This window comes from Ovis canadensis, chromosome 7 (genome assembly GCF_042477335.2).
Source record: "Ovis canadensis isolate MfBH-ARS-UI-01 breed Bighorn chromosome 7, ARS-UI_OviCan_v2, whole genome shotgun sequence".
NCBI classification, from domain to species: domain Eukaryota; kingdom Metazoa; phylum Chordata; class Mammalia; order Artiodactyla; family Bovidae; genus Ovis; species Ovis canadensis.
The window spans coordinates 68,355,900-68,374,051 of NC_091251.1; the positions used below are offsets into that span (position 1 = coordinate 68,355,900).

At 39.6% G+C, this 18,152-nt stretch overlaps 1 protein-coding gene across 4 annotated transcripts in view; it reads left to right on the forward strand.

The window, feature by feature from the left end:
* Positions 1-18,152, forward strand: part of MYO5A (myosin VA) — a 196,133-nt gene that overhangs the window by 123,160 nt on the left and 54,821 nt on the right. For all 4 annotated transcript variants that reach the window (XM_069596495.1, XM_069596496.1, XM_069596497.1 and 1 more), the window contains exons 15-21: positions 3,799-3,960; positions 5,177-5,274; positions 7,297-7,383; positions 7,472-7,580; positions 9,773-9,984; positions 11,523-11,679; positions 17,412-17,651. In XM_069596495.1, coding sequence (XP_069452596.1) covers positions 3,799-3,960; positions 5,177-5,274; positions 7,297-7,383; positions 7,472-7,580; positions 9,773-9,984; positions 11,523-11,679; positions 17,412-17,651 — 1,065 coding nt within the window. The remainder of the gene's footprint in view (positions 1-3,798; positions 3,961-5,176; positions 5,275-7,296; positions 7,384-7,471; positions 7,581-9,772; positions 9,985-11,522; positions 11,680-17,411; positions 17,652-18,152) is intronic.

Below are 18,152 nucleotides of genomic sequence, written 5' to 3' on the forward strand. Positions count from 1 at the left end.
TATTCTTGCCTAGAGAACTCCTGGATAGAAACCTGATGGGCTGTAGTCCACAGGGTTGCAGAGTTGGACACAATTGAAGCGACTTAGCACAGCACAGCCAATCTCTATAGCACTGTCGCAGTTGGGATAGAGGTGGTGTGAGATGTACATCCACTGCTCCCAGTCAGCAGAAAAACCCCAGCCCAAGGGTATGAACTTTATATTTTAATTTTTCTGTATCTGATAAGAAGTAAGTGTAACTTACTGTTGATTTGTACTCTTGGAAGTACTAGCTTTAGAAGATCAATATTTGTGTTATGTGCTTTATTTTTGTGGTAATACAGTGTGGGTTCTGTTTGTGTGTGTATGTGTTTTGTCTTCTTTTTTTTCCTGTAATTTCGCAGCTTCTGGCCAAAATTGTCAACTTAAAAAAAGAATTAAGGTATTAAAAAACTTAACAGAAGGTGTCTTAATTTATATTTTCCCACCATAAAAATATCTTCTGTTGCCACATCAAGTATCAAGAAACACATAAATTGGGACTGGACTAAATACTATTAAATTGCAACTCTACCAAATACCATGAAAAAGAATTGTAACCTCTGCTCTCAGTGTTGCTAATTGATGAGGGAAAGCACAGTTCATCTACTGAGTTTATGCTGCAAATCTCTCATCTGTAAAATAGAATCAAGATAGTATCTTCTTTCAAGTGTTGTTATGAAGATTAAATAGGTTGTATTAAGCTTTCAGAGCAGTGCTTCATATATAAAAAGCTTAGTGAATAATGGTGCTGTTACTGAGATGATTTCCCACATCTTCATGAAGCAGTCACTTGGATACTTCTGTCTTTTTTAATACTATTTCATAGACACATAAGTTCAGCCTTAAACTATTCAGATTCCTGTCTTAAGTATAGACAGATCAAAGAAACAAGACGGAATGTCCAGGCATATCTACCTACTTATATATCTGACTGTCTGTTTCTCTGCTTTTCTCTCTTCAAATAAAGTTGGAATCCTCAGTCAATAGGGTGAGGAGTGCTGAGACTGTATAAACTGGTTGATTTGAGATCCATGAGGAAGGCCAGTGTGGCTGGAGTGAGTAGGTTGATGGTAGGTGAGTAGAATGTGTAGGACGGGTAGAGAGAGGCCACTTTTTGGAGGAAAGTATAGTAAAGAGTTGGAGAAGGAAATGGCAACCCACTCCAATATGCTTGCCTGGAGAATCCCACGGAGCCTGTGGTGTGCTACAGTTCATGGGATCGCAAAGAGTTGGACACAACTTAGCAACTGAACAACAACAATAATGGTAAAGAGTATGGATTTTATTCCTGTTGCTTTGGAAAGTTTGGACAGTTTTCATGTGGGGGATGATATGCTATTGTGTGGAGATATGGGGGAGGCTGGAAGTGGGGAGTAATAATCCAGGAGAAAGACAGTGGATTAAGATACTGAAGTTATAGCAGTGGAAATAGCTTATCATTTATTTGTGGGGAGAGTTGACAGGTCTTATTGATGGTTTGAGTATGGAGAGTGAGAAAAGGGGAGAAATTGAAGATTATTTCTGTGTTTTGGGCCTCAATGCTAGATGAATAATGGTGCCACTTACTGAGATGAAGACATAAAAGGTCAGGCTTTGAGAGAAAGAATCAAAAGAGTTCTGTCTTGGACTCATGGAGATGGAGAACAGACTTGTGGTTGCCCAGGGGGAATGGATTAGGGGAGGGGTGGGTGGGAGGTTGGAGTTAGCAGATATAAGCTATTATATACGGAGTAGATTAGCAACAAGGTCCTACTGTTGCAGCACAAGGAACTATATTCAATATCCTATGATAAACCATAATGGGAGAGAATATGAAAAAAGAACAACATATATCTATGTATAATTGATTCACTTTGCTTTTAGTGGAAATTAGCATGACATTGTGGATTAGCTATGCTTCAATTAAAATAAAAGTTCTGTCTTGGACATGTTTTGCCCGAGATGGCAATTAAGTAGTCAAGTGGACATATCATATAGGAAGTTGGAAATGTAAGTCAGCAGGTCAGAAGGAAAGTCAGAGTAGGTCGTATAAATTCATAGTCTTTAGAGCAAGATGGCACTTAAAGCAACAGTACTGGATAAGATTGCTTAAGGAGAGCAAGTAGGTAAAAATAGTAGAGAATAAGGCTTTCAACTTCTGGAGACTGGCCTGAGGAAGAACCAGGAGAGAAGTCTGAGAAAAATGGCCGTGAGGAGGCAAGAACGCTGCCTAAGGAGGAGATCATAGAGTAGTTTCTAATATGACAATGTAAAACACACTTTTTAGAAATGGAAACTCAACGTGGAGAATTTTAAATTCATAATTTGTATAAAGAGAACACAAAACTCATACGTGTGTGTGTGTGTATTCTGAACTCTCAACATTGAGCAGTTTTCTGGTAGATATTGTAGAGACTTGTTAAACTGTAGCACCAGTGCTGAATATGATATTTCAAACCAGCTCTATTAACCATTGTACACAGACAAAAACAAATTTAGGTAGGTAGTGCTAATGTAGAACTAGCAATTTACTTGTGAATGATAGAACAGTATAGATAGATTCCAGAGTACTTGGCCTAATATCCAGTAACTTAACATCTTAACTCCATGCTGAGTTTTCAGATCAAATCTGTTAGGAACTCTTATTTTTCCCCTTTGTAATACAATATAATGGTAAAACATTCCCCCCTCCCCTACTTTGTAGCCAACCAAGCTATATGAACTCTGTAAATCAAAGGATATATTCATTTGTGTAGCAAACAGCCATTATTGGTATGTCCTGTATAACAATTTGTTATATACATCATGAATCATATCCTGAATTATCCTTATAGTTAATATACACATTGTAGCAAACAAAATTTACTGACTTTGTTGTGTAATGAAAGAATTCTCTTAAGAAAATTATTTCTTCTGGAGATACTCTGAGATTATTAGATAAATAATTGGTTGTTGCAATTATAGTTTGACTTATAAGAAGGATTTATTTTATTTCTATGGAATGCATCACTATTGTAAAGATATATACATATATCAAAACGTTCCTGTTGATTAGTTTGAAGTCTCTTTTGTTCCATAACTTTTTTTTCCAACCACTTTAACTTATACTATCCATCCATTTATTAACTATCAGATCTTTTAATAGTCTTTCTTTTCGCTATCCTGATAGAACACAAAATTGATTACAGGAATTATGCAGTTAAGTTATAAATCCTTTGAAAACAAATGCAAAGCTTTACTCTTTTTCCTATAATCCAAACTACTTTCTAAAAATTACTGTTAATTCATGATTTTTTAAAATCTTATATTGTAGAACTAGTTCTTGACACCCTTCCCAGTCATAATGTTTTTTAGCTGGTGTTCACCATTTGAATTGGTGTGTAGATAAATGAAGCACAATGATGGAATATTTTGTGGAACTGAGGTGATAAGATAGGACTTTCAGTTAGTCTTTTGCTCATAAAATAGTTATCATTCAAAACCAGTAAAATGTTTAGAGTGGGCATTTCCCATGGATTAAGATTTCAGATCTCAAAGGAGCATTTTTGATTTCATTTTCCCCTCAAAAGGTTGTAGAATTATTGCATTTTCCACCTGTATTTCTGTAGCACTTATGTCCCTTCTGCTCATATTTTTGGCTCCTACCACAGATATTGATTATTTCTGGAATGTGACTCTGAAAGGAGTAACTTAAGAAAGGGAATCACTATGGATTGCGAATCATCCTAATGCTTCTGTAAAGATTTCCATTTAAGTTTGGGTTTAGAGTGTGATTTCCTTTTACTGTTTCTGACTCAGTTTAAGATGTTACCAGAATTATTTCAAGACGATGAGAAGGCCATCAGCCCAACCTCAGCCACCTCTTCAGGGCGCACGCCTCTCACCCGCACCCCTTCAAAGCCCACCAAAGGCAGACCAGGCCAGACAGCCAAAGAGCACAAGAAAACAGTAGGGCACCAGGTAAGTTCAGGGAGCCGCCACTGCGGGGCTGCTCCCCTTAGGGCCCAGCTGCGCTGCGGGGCTGCTCCCCTTAGGGCTCAGCTGGGGCCCCAGGTCTTCTTTTGTCAGCCTCCCAGGCAGGGTCCTCAGGGGACAAGAGGCTGGAGCGCTCGCTCTGAGAATGAGGAACTCTGTCCATTCATGCTTCCATACTTCTCCTCTCATATCATAGACCCGTGACTGCAGAAGCTTTGCCCCAAATCATTTTTTATACATTTTAATTCTTCTAGTACTTATCTTCACAAACCACTGCTGCCTTCGTTTTGGTCTCTGGCTGTATCCTCTCTAGAGCTATACAACTGCTTCAGCCCGGGAGCCCTGCCCCCTCATTTCTGATGTCTTGTGCACTCAGGGGTTGGGGGTGGGGGGAGGCCTGGGAAACATGACACACAAGCTTTGTGCCCCAACAAGGGCTTGGGCTTGGGCAGGGGACTGAGTGCTAGTCAGTTTGTTTGCCTGAGGAGACAAGAAGCTGGGCCTGATACGGGCCCACAGCCCTCAGTCTCATCCCTTGTCCCGAAAGGGAACCCAGCCTGGCTGTACTCTCAGATTCTTTCCCTCATTTCCTATCCTTTTTTGAAGTCATCTGCTACTTTTTTCAGTACTGATCAGCAAGATTTCCACTGTACACGATTAAATGACCTTAATATCCTTAAAGCAAGGTTGTGTTTTTAGTCAAAGTTTTGAGTGTACAACAGAAAACCACAGAAATCTATATTAAAAGTGGGGGGGATGTGTGTGGAAGAGTGAACTCTAATATAATAAGAATGATGATGTGTCCAGATAGGTTCATCAACTGTAACAAATGTACCACTGTGGTGGGGAAAGTTGATCATGGGGAGGCCATGCCTGTGCCAGGGCAGAGGGTATGTGGCAAGTTACTGTGTCTTCTGTCTGACTTTGCTATAAACCTTAAACCACTCTAAGAAAATAAAGTCTATATTTTAAAGGGTCTGGGGGAGAGGGATAATTAAGACTGTCACAGAGTAAGCATGTGAATGGTAGGGTTTAAAGAAATTTGAACCAAAAGCCCTAGCAGCTCCACTACTGGGGGCTGGTCAGGTTCACAGGTGGCCAAGTCATCTCCACTAGTGCCATTAGAAGAAAAGTTTAGTTGTTTTATGTCATCTTTGACTTTGACAAACCCTGATGCGCCTTTCTGCTCTTTTTCATGCAGTTCCGAAACTCCCTCCACCTGCTTATGGAGACCCTGAACGCCACTACACCTCACTATGTACGCTGTATCAAGCCTAACGACTTCAAGTTCCCATTCACGTAAGTATTTCTCAACTGCTGAATTTAAAAGAATCCATATCTCATAAGGATTGTCAAACCAGCAGCTGGGAAAAAAATACATGAGTAAATCTTCATGTCTTGTAGAAGGAATAGTTATTAGAATTTTTTTCAGTTTTTGTTCTCTTTTACGAGTTTGAGAACAGGGACTTCCCTGGTGGTCCAGTGGCCAAGAATCCATGCTCCCACTTGTTGGGGCCCAGATTCAATTCTTGGTCAGGGAACTAAGATCCACAGGCCATGCAGTGTAGGCCCAAAAAAAAAAAAGTGAGAACAAATTAGCAGCTGGCCTTATGACAATTTTAAACATTTGAGGTCAACCACACATTTCTAGTTCTACTTTCTATTTTGAATTTACTTCAGTTTAAGACCTTTTTGGTTAATTTGGGCTTCAGTTAAAACCAGAGCTGGGTGAGATAAGATTGCTTTAGCAAAGACTTACAGTCATCCCTGCTGCTTTTCAACTGTTGAAAGCATCAGAGGAGTCTGCTTTTTACCATGCATCTTGTCTCCATCAATATCATACGTGAGAGGAAGTTTTTTCCAAAACAGAAATATTTCTCTAATTTTGAAGGTAATGCATGCACATTGTAAAAACAATTTTCAGGAAATATAGAATAGTATAAAAGTAAATGAAAAAGCATTTCATTATACCTAGAGAGGTAATAAGTATTAACTGACATAGATCCTGCTTGATCAGTCCTTCCCTGCTCTGTGTGTGTATCTGTGAGAGAGAGAGAGAGACATTAATAAGAGAGAAGGAGTCGTGCTGTAATTGCTGTTTTACTTCGCTTTCAACTTAATAAATTGTGAGTGTTTTCCATGTTCGTAAATACAAATCGTTATCACCATTTTAATGGCTACATCATATCCCATTATAGAGTCATACCATCATTCATTTAAGTTATTCCCTGTTGATGGCCATTTGGGTTATTCCTTGGCTATGATAAACATCTTTTGCCAAACATTTCTATATATTCGCCTGCCTGAATATCTCCTTAGACTACTGCATTTCTAGGACAGGAATTTGTGGGTCAACGATTAATTAGGCGCCTTCCCGAACACTGTAATAACTCCCACTCTGCACCGTGTGGGTGCTCCTTTACCTATGCCCCTGCCCCTCCTGCCCATGGGAGATTCTGCCTTAGACTACAAGGCCCTTCTCAAAGGCTGTTGTATTCTTCTCATTCCCAAGAAGCCTTTCTGGAGGAGGTGAGAAGCAGGAAGAAGCTTTCATGCCTGGGCAACTCTCCTGGACAGCCCCAGGGCCCATTACGTTGCGTCAACCAACCCCATCTCCCATCACCAACAAAACACTGAGAAGATGGCACCATAGAAACCTCAGATAGGTCATTCAGGGCACAACTAGGGAGTAAGGGGAGTGATCATCCTATAAGAAGCAGGCCTTGCTACTTCCTCTTTTAGTGTCAATTTAACATTCAGGTGCTGTTTATCTGAATAATAAATGCAGGTAAACAAATGCAGGTAAGATATAAAATATTTTTCACTAACGTGGACACTGTTAATGATTAGTATGTATACACTGAGTTAAATAGCTTTTAGAACACCAGTAATTAACAACAACAACAACAACAAAAAACCCAAATGGGGCATGTTTAATTCGTTCTTCTTGTGAAAGAAATCTCCAGAGCTGGCCAGTCTTTATTCTGGGGTAGCTCTGGATGGTGAACTAAAGAATTATGAGACCAACTAGTCAGGCCAAGGCATGTACTGAGCATTGCACGGGACAGAGGAGCTTGGGCTTTTTAAATATGCTCAGTGGTATTTCTTATGAGTTTTTGGTGCATGTTCTTACTACTGGTGATCTTCCCCACTCTCAAAATGGAGTTTTCAATTTTGAATCAGTACTCCAACATTTGAATTTTTTTTCTAATTTATTCATTTGGCTCCTTACAAAAGAATTCAGTCTCTGGAGTGAGGACAGTAGTTTGTGGCTAGAACCAGACTTTTTTGTGTATTAATGATTTCCACCTTTACCCATAGGTTTGATGAGAAGAGGGCAGTGCAGCAGCTGAGAGCATGTGGTGTCCTGGAAACCATTCGGATCAGCGCGGCAGGTTTCCCCTCTCGGTGGGCCTGGCAGTTTTCAAATACAAGGGATCCTCATGGGGGAGGTTCCTGCTCCTTTAGATAAGCTAACATGAGTCTCTTTTTATAGGTGGACTTACCAAGAATTTTTCAGCCGCTATCGGGTCCTAATGAAGCAAAAAGATGTACTAAGTGACAGAAAGCAAACATGCAAGAATGTTTTAGAGAAACTGATAGTGGTAAGAAAGATTTTCACTCATCTGTATCTGAACAGATGTTTGCCAAAGGCCTTGTGATTATAACCTGTACAAGTTCTAGGGGTGTCCAAATAGCACTAATTCAATGAAGTCAGGAGTGGGAGGGTGGAGAGGCACACTGTCTTGGAGTTCGAGGCTCCCTGTCTCTACGATGGAAGGACTAGTGAGGACAACAGCCCAGTGTCAAGAAACAGGATGGTGAGGCCTGAACCCAGACTTCAGATGCATTCTTTTTAGAACTGGATCATTTTCAATAAAAATTTACCGAGTACTTACTTATGAAAGACACCAGGCCAAATGCTGTGTGATTAAGGAAAAATAAGTCTTATCCTCAGGTAACATAGTATGTCTTTGAAATCAATGCATTTTAAAGACGAGTATAATATACCTTAGTGTCTATGAAATGCTGAGTGAATGAGACAAGAAATCAGAGGAAGGCAAAGCCACTTCTGCTGTGGGAAGGAGGAACAATTCATGGGAGACATGTATTTTGAGTCAGGCCCTGAAAGGTGGGTAAGACTGTGTAAAACTGGAAGGAGACTATCCTAGTAGGGAGCAAAGAACGTGGAAGCAGGAAAGCATAGTTTTCTCAAAAAACAGTACAGTAGGATTTATGTCTTTGCAGTAAAAAATTGGTGCCTGGGAAGTAAGGAATTCGTTAGGAAATCGGGGTTGGTGTTTGAAGGGTCTTGCCTACCAAGCTGAGGCATTTGCAGACCTTAAAATGCATCAGAGTCACCTACAGGACTTGTTACACTACAGATTGCCAGGCCCCACCTCCAGAATTTCTGATTTGGTCGTCTGGGATGTGCCCAATAATTTGCATTTTTATCAAGTTCCCAGTGATGCTGATGGTGGTCTGAGGACTACACTTGGACAGTCACTGATGTACGCTGTGGAGAATTTAAGCTTCATGAAATGTTTTTTAAAGAATATTATATTTTCACTTATTTGACATTAGATTGGATGGATTAACTCACTTTGAGGTAATTAGTAATAATTACTAGCTATTAATTAGATGTAATATCTCTTCTCTGGTAATAATTTTTTTTTTCCTTGAAATAGCTTAGGCCACTTTCCTGGTGATGTGTAAAAGAACTGGGTCCATTTTGAATTTGGCCCAAGTCTTTTCTAGGGAATGAAGAGCGGAACGTAGGGACAGTCCTCCCACACCAGCTTCCTCCCCTAGACCTCTCCCGGCTGAGCTTTGGGACCACAAGGCAGAGGAAGGCAGGCTTGGGGAGCAGGGAGAGGGGAGCTGAGATGAGATGGGGCTGGGAAAGGGAACTACTTACTAGCTTTTCCAGCTAGCTTCCTTTGTAAGATTTATTGATTTAAACTGAAGTAGTTTTAGATGTATGTGATTTCTTATTTTCTCTTTTCATGTACAAGATAGGAAATATTTGCTTACAGTGAAAAGTTATTTTCTGTTTTCACTTTGAATTTTAGATCACAATATTGATTGTTACAAATAAACTCTACTCTTTCAATGTGAGATGCTTAATAAATCACATGCTTTTGAATACATTGGATCAGAATGTAATAGACCGAAAATAACATGCCTATCTATCTGTGTTTACTGCTCAGCTTTGCTTATAATCAGAAGTCAGTGAGCATTATAAATGATTATATTTTTGAAATTTGTAGACAGACTTACTATTGATAAAACCAAGAGATAACTGTTGAGAAACTTAACTCTTAACATGAATATGCAGCATTTTTAATCTTTTTGTTTTTATTTTGTATGTATTACTTCCTGCCTTTTTCTTCACACTGGTGTTTTTGTCCCTTCAGCTTTCTCATGGAACTTACAGCCCGGGTCAGTCAGAGGGAGTGTCAGCATCTCCATTTCCTTGAAATATTTAAAATACAAACAAGCAAATAGTAGCTGCCTATAACCCACAACCAAGTTTTGGGCTTCAGATAATAATTCCAGGTAGACTAATTCTGGAAAATAACTCTTAAACTGCAGTTTTCCTTAAAGTCCCTTCTATTCGCTCAACTTGCCTAGGATCAAAAAGCTGGCTCCATTAGATATTTGTGATGTAGCCCAAGTTTTAGCTAATAGTTTCATCCCTTTACTGATACTGCTTTTAGAAATTTTTTTTCTCTTTAAAATTCGCTTATTTGGTCATCATTTCTACTTCTGAGTATACAGTTTCTTCCAAATACAGGACAAGGACAAATACCAGTTTGGGAAGACAAAGATCTTTTTCCGGGCTGGTCAAGTGGCCTACCTAGAAAAATTGAGGGCAGACAAGCTGAGGGCTGCCTGCATCCGGATCCAGAAGACGATCCGAGGGTGGCTGCTGCGGAAGAAGTACCTGCGCATGCGCAAGGCTGCCATCACCGTGCAGAGATATGTGCGAGGCCACCAGGCCCGATGGTAGGTGTCCTGGTGGCATGTACACGCTGGCTCAGGGGCAGCCAAGATTGGAGAGTGCATCTGACTTATTGTCTAAGCTAGGATAGTTTGGGGTGGGGTGGTCACCCTATCACTCAAGGCAGTTCAGTTCAGTCACTCATTCGTGTCCAACTATTTGTGACCCCATGAACCGCAGCACACCAGGCCTTCCTGTCCATCACCAACTGCCAGAGCTTACCCAAACTCATGTCCATTGAGTCGGTGATGCCATCCAACCATCTCATCCTCTGTTGTCCCCTTCTCCTCCTGCCTTCAATCTTTCCCAGCATCAGGGTCTTTTCAAATGAGTCAGCTCTTTGCATCAGGTGGCCAAAGTATTGGAGTGTCAGCTTCAACATCAGTCCTTCCAGTGAACACTCAGGACTGATCTCCTTTAGGATAGACTGGTTTAATCTCCTTGCAGTCCAAAGGACTCTCAAGAGGCTTCTCCAACACCACAGTTCAAAAGCATCAATTCTTTGGTGCTCAGCTTTCTTTATAGTCCAACTCTCACATCCACTCAAGGCAACACCTTATCTTTTCTTAGTTCCAAGGAATTAACTCATAAGACAATTAAATAGAATATAATTTTACTTACCTTTAGGAATCAGATTGAACCTCAAAAAAAAATTACATATTACTGTGTACTCATGTCCTCAGTATTTATTTTTTATACATTTATATTGGGCTTCCCTGGTGACTCAGCTGGTAAAGAATCTGCCTGCAGTGTGGGAGACCTGGGTTTGATCCCTGGGTTGGGAAATCCCCTGGAGAAGGGAAGGGCTACCCACTCCAGTATTCTGGCCTGGAGAATTCCATGGACTGTATATATAGTCCATGGGGTTGCAAAGAGTCAGACACTAAGCGACTTTCACTTTCACTTTTAATGGACTTGAGGAAATCATCTGTAAATTAGGACAATCATGAATATAACCTGTTAAAAATGATTCCATTGAGGTGTTTTTAGGAGCAATAAGGTGAGAACTATAGAAAACAATTAACTTACATGTGATTACATATTAGGATAATTTTAATTTAGAGCTATCAGAAGACATGAATTAATGATAAAAAACTTATGCCCAGGTAAATAGATTGAGAAAAAACATGTGTTCACAATGGATAGCGCTCAGGAAACTGGTGATAAGTAGGTATGGTATTACTGTGTAAACTGGTCTGCTGTGTAAAGGGGACATAGCCTAGGGTAATGAGCACAGTCCTAAAAGGAATAAACCTTTATGACCTTTAGCTTTTTTGTTGTAAAATCGAGTAATATGGGACAGCCCACATTTTAGGGTTAGGTAAGGTCATTTGAGATAACAGATGGACAGATATTCGGGGATCATAAAATAACTACAAATATAAGAAATATAAATGTTGATTTAACATGTTTGTTATTAGAATAATCAATGGAAGTACTACTTATTATGGCAAGATATTAGTGCTTTCATAAAATTAGTGCTCTACAAAATGTGTTCCCGGTTTTTCTGACTACTGACGACTCGCCGCTCTTTCTCTTCCAGCTATGCTAAGTTCCTGCGCAGAACCAAGGCAGCCACTATCATTCAGAAGTACTGGCGTATGTATGTAGCTCGCCGGAGATACAAGATCATGCGAACTGCCGCAATTGTCCTTCAGTCTTATTTGCGAGGCTACTTGGCCAGAAATAGGTATCACAAGGTGAGGCATTGTTTTCTACTTTTTTATTCATCCCATTAATGTTAATCAAGTTCCACGTCTATGTAGGATTTGCATGGAAACAAGGAAGATCCCCTGGTGAAGGGATAGGCTACCCACTCCAATGTTCTTGGGCTTCCCTTGTGGCTCAGCTGGTAAAGAATTCACCTGCAATGTGGGAGACCTGGGTTTGATCCCTGGTTTGAGAAGATCCCCTGGAGAAGGGAAAGGCTACCCACTCCAGTATTCTGGCCTGGAGATTTCCATGTGGTTGCAAAGAGTCAGACATGACTGAGCAACTTTCACTTTCTCTTTCAACGAACAATTGAAATATATTTTTAAATATTAAATAATAAATACATATTGATTTATTTATTAACGTGACTTAGAAAAAGAAAGCTTACCTTTTTATTCCCTTTGCGTATGTAATTTGGGGAGAAAAAAGTGACATTTTTGTTTCCTGTGGCTGCTGTAATACATTACCACCAACTTAGTAGCTAGAAACAAGAGAAATTTCTCATTGAACTTTCTCACAGTTCTAGAGGCAAGAGCTGTGAAAACAAGATGTCAGCAGAGCTACACTCCCTCCAGAAGCTATGGGGGGAGAACCCATTCCTTGCCTCTTCTAGTGCTAGAGGCCACCACTATTCCTTATACTTTTGTGTCTATATCACTCCAAGCCCTGCCTCCATCTTCATTTGCATCATCTTCTCTCTGTGTCTAACTTTACTTCCTTTTGTCTGTCTCTTGTGAGAACACTTGTGATGGATTTGGGTCCCACCTAGATAATCTAGGATAATCTCTCCATCTCAAGATCCTTAACTTAATTATACCTTCAAAGACCCTTTCCCCAAATAAGGTAACATTTACAGATTCATGGAGAAATCTAGGGGTCTTTATTCAGCTAATTATGGTGAGCTTTGAATAGCTAAAGTATATAACAGATGAACAGAAGATTAAGAGTGAAATGAATTTGGAAGAATTTACCATGATAAAGTGAAATCAAATGTAATATCAATGTAGTTAAAGTTGTGTTAACTGGAGTATGATTCCTATAGAAATATTTGACAAGTAAGCTTTATGTCTAGCACTAATCATTATGATTAGAGATAGTGGATCACCAGATTAGTCTTACCTTATCATCACCTCTAACAATATATGGTCTGGTTGATGAACATTTTTTCTCTCTTTTATTTCAGCAAGGTTTTGAGTCTGTTCTTTAGGTTCATCCACCTTGTTAGAACTGACTGAAATGTGTTCCTTTTCATGGCTGAGTAGTATTCCATTGTATATATGTACCACAGCTTCTTTATCCATTCATCTGTTGATGGACATATAGGTTGCTTCCATGTTCTAGCTATTGTAAATAGTGCTGCAATGAACATTGGCGTACATGTGTCTTTTTCAACTTTGGTTTCCTTAGGGTATATGCCTAGTAGTGGGATTGCTGGGTCATATGGTGGTTTTATTCCTAGTTTTTTAAGGAATTTCCATACCATCTTCCATAGTGGCTGTATCAGTTTACATTTCCACCAGAAGTGCAAGAGGGTTCCCTTTTCTCTACACCCTCTCCAGCACCCTCTTCAACATTTATTGTTTGTAGATTTTTTGATGATGACCATTCTAACCTGTGTGAGGTGATATCTCATTGTAGTTTTGATTTGCATTTCTCTAATAATGAGCAATGTTGAATGTCTTTTCATGTGTTTGTTAGCCATCTGTGTGTCTTCTTTGGAGAAATGTCTGTTGAGGTCTTTTTCCTACTTTTTGATTGGGTTGTTTGTTTTTCTGATATTGACTTGTATGAGCTGCTTATATATTTTTGAAATTAATCCTTTGTTAGTTGTCATTTCCTGTTTTGTTTTGTTTTTCCATTCTGAGGGTTGTCTTTTCTTCTTGCTTATAGTTTCCTTTGCTGTGCAAAAGCCTTTACATTTAATTAGGTCCTGCTTGTTTATTTTGTTTTTATTTCTATTACTCTAGGAGGTGGGTCATAAAGGATCTTGCTGTGATTTGTCATGGAGTGTTCTGCCTATGTTTTCCTCTAAGAGTCTTATAGTTTCTGGTCTTACATTTAAGTCTTTAATCCCTTTTGATTTTATCTTGGTGTGTGGTGTTAGGAAGTTTTCTAATTTCATTCTTTCACTCATAGCTGTCCAGTTTTCCCAGCACCACTTATTGAACATGCTATCTTTGCCCCATTGTATATTCTTGCCTCCTTTATTAAAAATAAGGTACCCATAGATGTGTGGGTTTATCTCTGGGCTTTCTATCTTGTTCCATTGGTCTGTGTTTCTGTTTTTGTGCCAGTACCATACTGTCTTGATGACTGTAGCTTTGTAGTTTAGTCTGGAGACTGTTCTTTAGAACATATTCCTAATAAGCCAGAATTACCCTGATGCTGGGAAAGATTGAAGGCGGGAGGAGAAGAGGATGACAGAGGATGAGATGGTTGGATGGCATCATGGACTCAATGGACATGAGTTTGAGTAAACTCCAGGAGTTGGTGATGGACAGGGAGGCCTGGTGTGCTACAGTCCATGGGGTCACAAAGAGCTGGACACAACTGAGCAACTGAACTGAACTGAACAGTCTAGATCTTGGAGCCCTTTGGGCATCATTAGGAGAGTCAGTTGAGTGATATAGGACACTTATCTAATCATAGGCAATATGTGGGCATGCCCTGGACCCTATTCATGTATGTATTTTACTTTCTTAATTTAAATTTATTTTAGACAACAAAGAAACATGGAAAGCTAATGAGGTTTGAATGAGCATATTTAAATAGCTGTGCTTTGAAGAAAATTTGAAGACAGTTTTTCTAGGTGTTTCTGCCCATGCCTGCTTTATGGTTAGGTGTTGTTTCTTTTCAAGCATGAGCTTTCAAGGGAAGGTAAAACCTTATTAAACCTGACCTATTAGACATGCCAAACCGGTTACTCCCCTGTTTTCCTCAGTACTCTCTGTGGGAACATCTGAACTGGGGTTTGAGGCTATTGGTTAGCAGCAGAAGTCTCTAGCCAGCTTAGCTCCCACTGTGACTGGACCTAGTGAGGGTACCAGCTTAGAGACTAGTTTATGTGTAGGCCAGTGGCACCCCCTTAGTGATCCTTCTAGCTGTGATTCCAATCTCAGCCTCCCCTTCTCCAGCTTTGGGAGGTCTTAAAGTGAAAGCAAGTGTTATTTAATGTCTCTGACTCACCAATGGAAATGAGATTGAGAATGGAAGCTCTAATTATATACCATTTCCATTTGACTGAAATTACAGAAATGAACCAATGTCTGAAGTTACATGGGAGAAGGAAATTAAATAGGAAAATTGGCATAAATAGCTTTGCCACTCTGTGCTGCTTGAGTCTTTTTTAAATCTGAAAGCCTTCAGTTTGCCGTCACTGAGTTTTACCCAGTTTGTCACTAGTCATCCAGATAGACAGGGGCTTCCCTCAGGATTCTGATGTTGAGTGAGAGCAAAGGATGCCCTGCTTCACTGCAGTGTGATGCATGGTGACTGCACTTAGTGGGAACTGAAGTCTGCCTTGGCATTAGGGAAACAGCCCAAAGGTGCAGTCTTGAGTTAGCTGAAGACACTATATAGGTCTCTGAAACACCTATGTTTATTTTGCTGTTGTTTAGTTGCTAAGTCATATCTGACTCTTTTGGGGACCCCATAGACTGTAGCCTACAAGGCTCCTCTGTCCAGGGGAATTTTCAGGCAATAATATTGGAATGGGTTGCCATTTCCTTCGCCAGAGGATCTTCCTGACACAGGGATTGAACCCATATCTCCTGCTTAGCAGGCTGATTCTTTACCACAGAGCCACCAGGGAAACCCATGTTTATTTTGTATTTGATGACTTTAAACACAACCACTTATTTCTTTTGTATCATCTGGGATGGCATATGATTTCATTATTTTTCTCAGCTACATCCTAAAAATAGGAACTGTTTTTTCAATGATCTTACCAAATTGCTACTATCTGAATAGATGGTTTCAGAGATTTTTTAAACATTTAAAAAAAGTTTCATAAAAGATATATTGTATCCCTTTATCATAATCACTAGTGAGTACTTAAGTGAATATATTGTAACAGTCACATCACACAAGTTCAGTTCAGTTCAGTCACTCAGTCATGTCCGACTCTTTAGGACCCCATGAACCACAGCACTCCAGGCCTCCCTGTCCATCACCAACTGCCAGAGTCTACCCAAACCCATGTCCATTGAGTCGGTGATACCATCCAACCATTTTACCCTCTGTCATTCCCTTCTCCTCCTGCCCTCAATCTTTCCAGCATCAGGGTCTTTTCAAATGAGTCAGCTCTTCGCATCAGGTGGCCAAAGTATCGGAGTTTCAGCTTCAACATCAGTCCTTCCAAAGAACACCCAGGACTGATCTCCTTTAAGATGGACTGGTTGGATCTCCTTGCAGTCCAAAGGACTCTCAAGAGTCTTCTGCAACACCACAGTTCAAAAACATCAATTATTTGGCACTCAGCTTTCTTTATACTCCAACTCTCACACCCACACATGACTACTGGAAAAACCATAGCCTTGACTAGACGGAACTTGGTTGACAAACTAATGTCTGCTTTTTAATATGCTGTCTAGGTTGTTCATAACTTTCCTTCAAAGGAATAAGCGTCTTTTAATTTCATGGCTGTAGTCACCATCTGTAGTGATTTTGGAGCCCCCCAAAATAAAGTCAGCCACTATTTCCTCATCTATTTGCCATTTTATAAAATCATAGTCTTGAAAGGACCTTAAAGTCTTGCTAGTTCAACCCTTCCTAAATTTAAGAATTTTCCCATCATTCCTGAAAATTATTTGTACAATCTCTGCTTGATGGTCATTAGTGACAAGAGATTTATCTCATAAGGATGAATGAGTGTTTATCAGTTTAGGGGAATATCTTTTTTTAAGAAAACACAATATAAAATTAAGATCTGTTTACTTTATCTTCCTTTTAGCTTTCCTTTTAAAGTTCTATCCCTACTACCTTTGAACCCCATGAGTGGATCTGTGCTACATTTGTAAAGCAATGGGAAATCCTCACTAGAGTGGTATTCCTCAAAAATGGCAAATGAGAGAATCATTTTTTTGTTTGTTTCTGGGGGGGGGAATCAATAAATTAATAATAAACTTTGCAGTACCCTAAGTGTTGGCTTCTATAGCCTGCTTACCAACCATACCCTATGTCCTCAAGCCAGAGACCTAATGCACAGTGATATGGAACCAGCAGTAAGGGTAGTGGGTAAATCTATTTTATTAGCACATGATTCACAGGGTATCAAGTTCTGTTTGTTTTCTGACGGATAACTGGTTGCTTTTAGAAATCATATAGTCATAAGAAACCTAATGCATTTTTCTTTCTTTTTAGATTAGTTTTCTATTTAGTAATCTGGTACCTTTAATTTTGATGGCTCTTGTGTGTATACTCTGTTTATCATCATACATAGACATGTAATCCCACATAGGACATGTGGATATAATACATGTTTTATATATGTTTCTCAAATTGCCTTTTAGAGATTACATTTCAATCATCTTTTAAAATAATTTGTGCCTCCATATATTTGTGATAAGTACACTCCACATAATACATTGTTGCTTCAGCTTTTCCGGTGTCTTTCCCTTTAGTTAATGTGTGGTTCTCAGACTGCATCCATAGGTTGATAGAGTTGAACATTGAGTGTAGTCCAAGGTTTGACATTTCTGGCACCTACCCTTCTCTCCAGATACTCCGTGAGCACAAAGCAGTCATCATTCAGAAGTGGGTCCGTGGCTGGCTGGCTCGCACCTACTATAGGAGGAGCATCCACGCCATCATCTACCTCCAGTGCTGCTTCCGACGGATGATGGCCAAGCGCGAGCTGAAGAAACTTAAGATCGAGGCCCGCTCCGTGGAGCGCTATAAGAAGCTCCACATCGGCATGGAGAACAAGATCATGCAGCTGCAGCGCAAAGTTGATGAGCAGGTGTGTTTTGAACAGCAGCCCTGAAAATGCAGCATGCCTAATGAAATACACTGGGATTATCTTCAGCAGTGTCTCCTCTTGATTTTACCTTTCAGTCTCAGCAAAAAAAAGTAAAACAGTAGTGACATTAATGAGCATGGAAATAGTGACAAGCTCATAGGTAAGATTATAATTGCGAGGACCAAGGCAGGAAATTGTTTTTGAGAATACAGACAGGTTTACTAACAGTCCAAAAGGTTAGGACTGAAAGTCATATTTTACACAGCTCTTTCATCATTATCATTCAGTTATGTGTAGTGTATTGTTCCTTTTGTAGATGAGTTGTTTAGCACTGAGATGCCAAAAGAAGCAGGAAGATGTCCATGCTTCTGAGGAATCTGCAGTCTATTTGCAGAGATAACAGTTTGATATCTCACAGATAGCTATTACCAACTAATATTTTAGCACCTGCAAATTATATAGGTAGTTAGTGACATATAAATACTAACAATGACAAAGAAA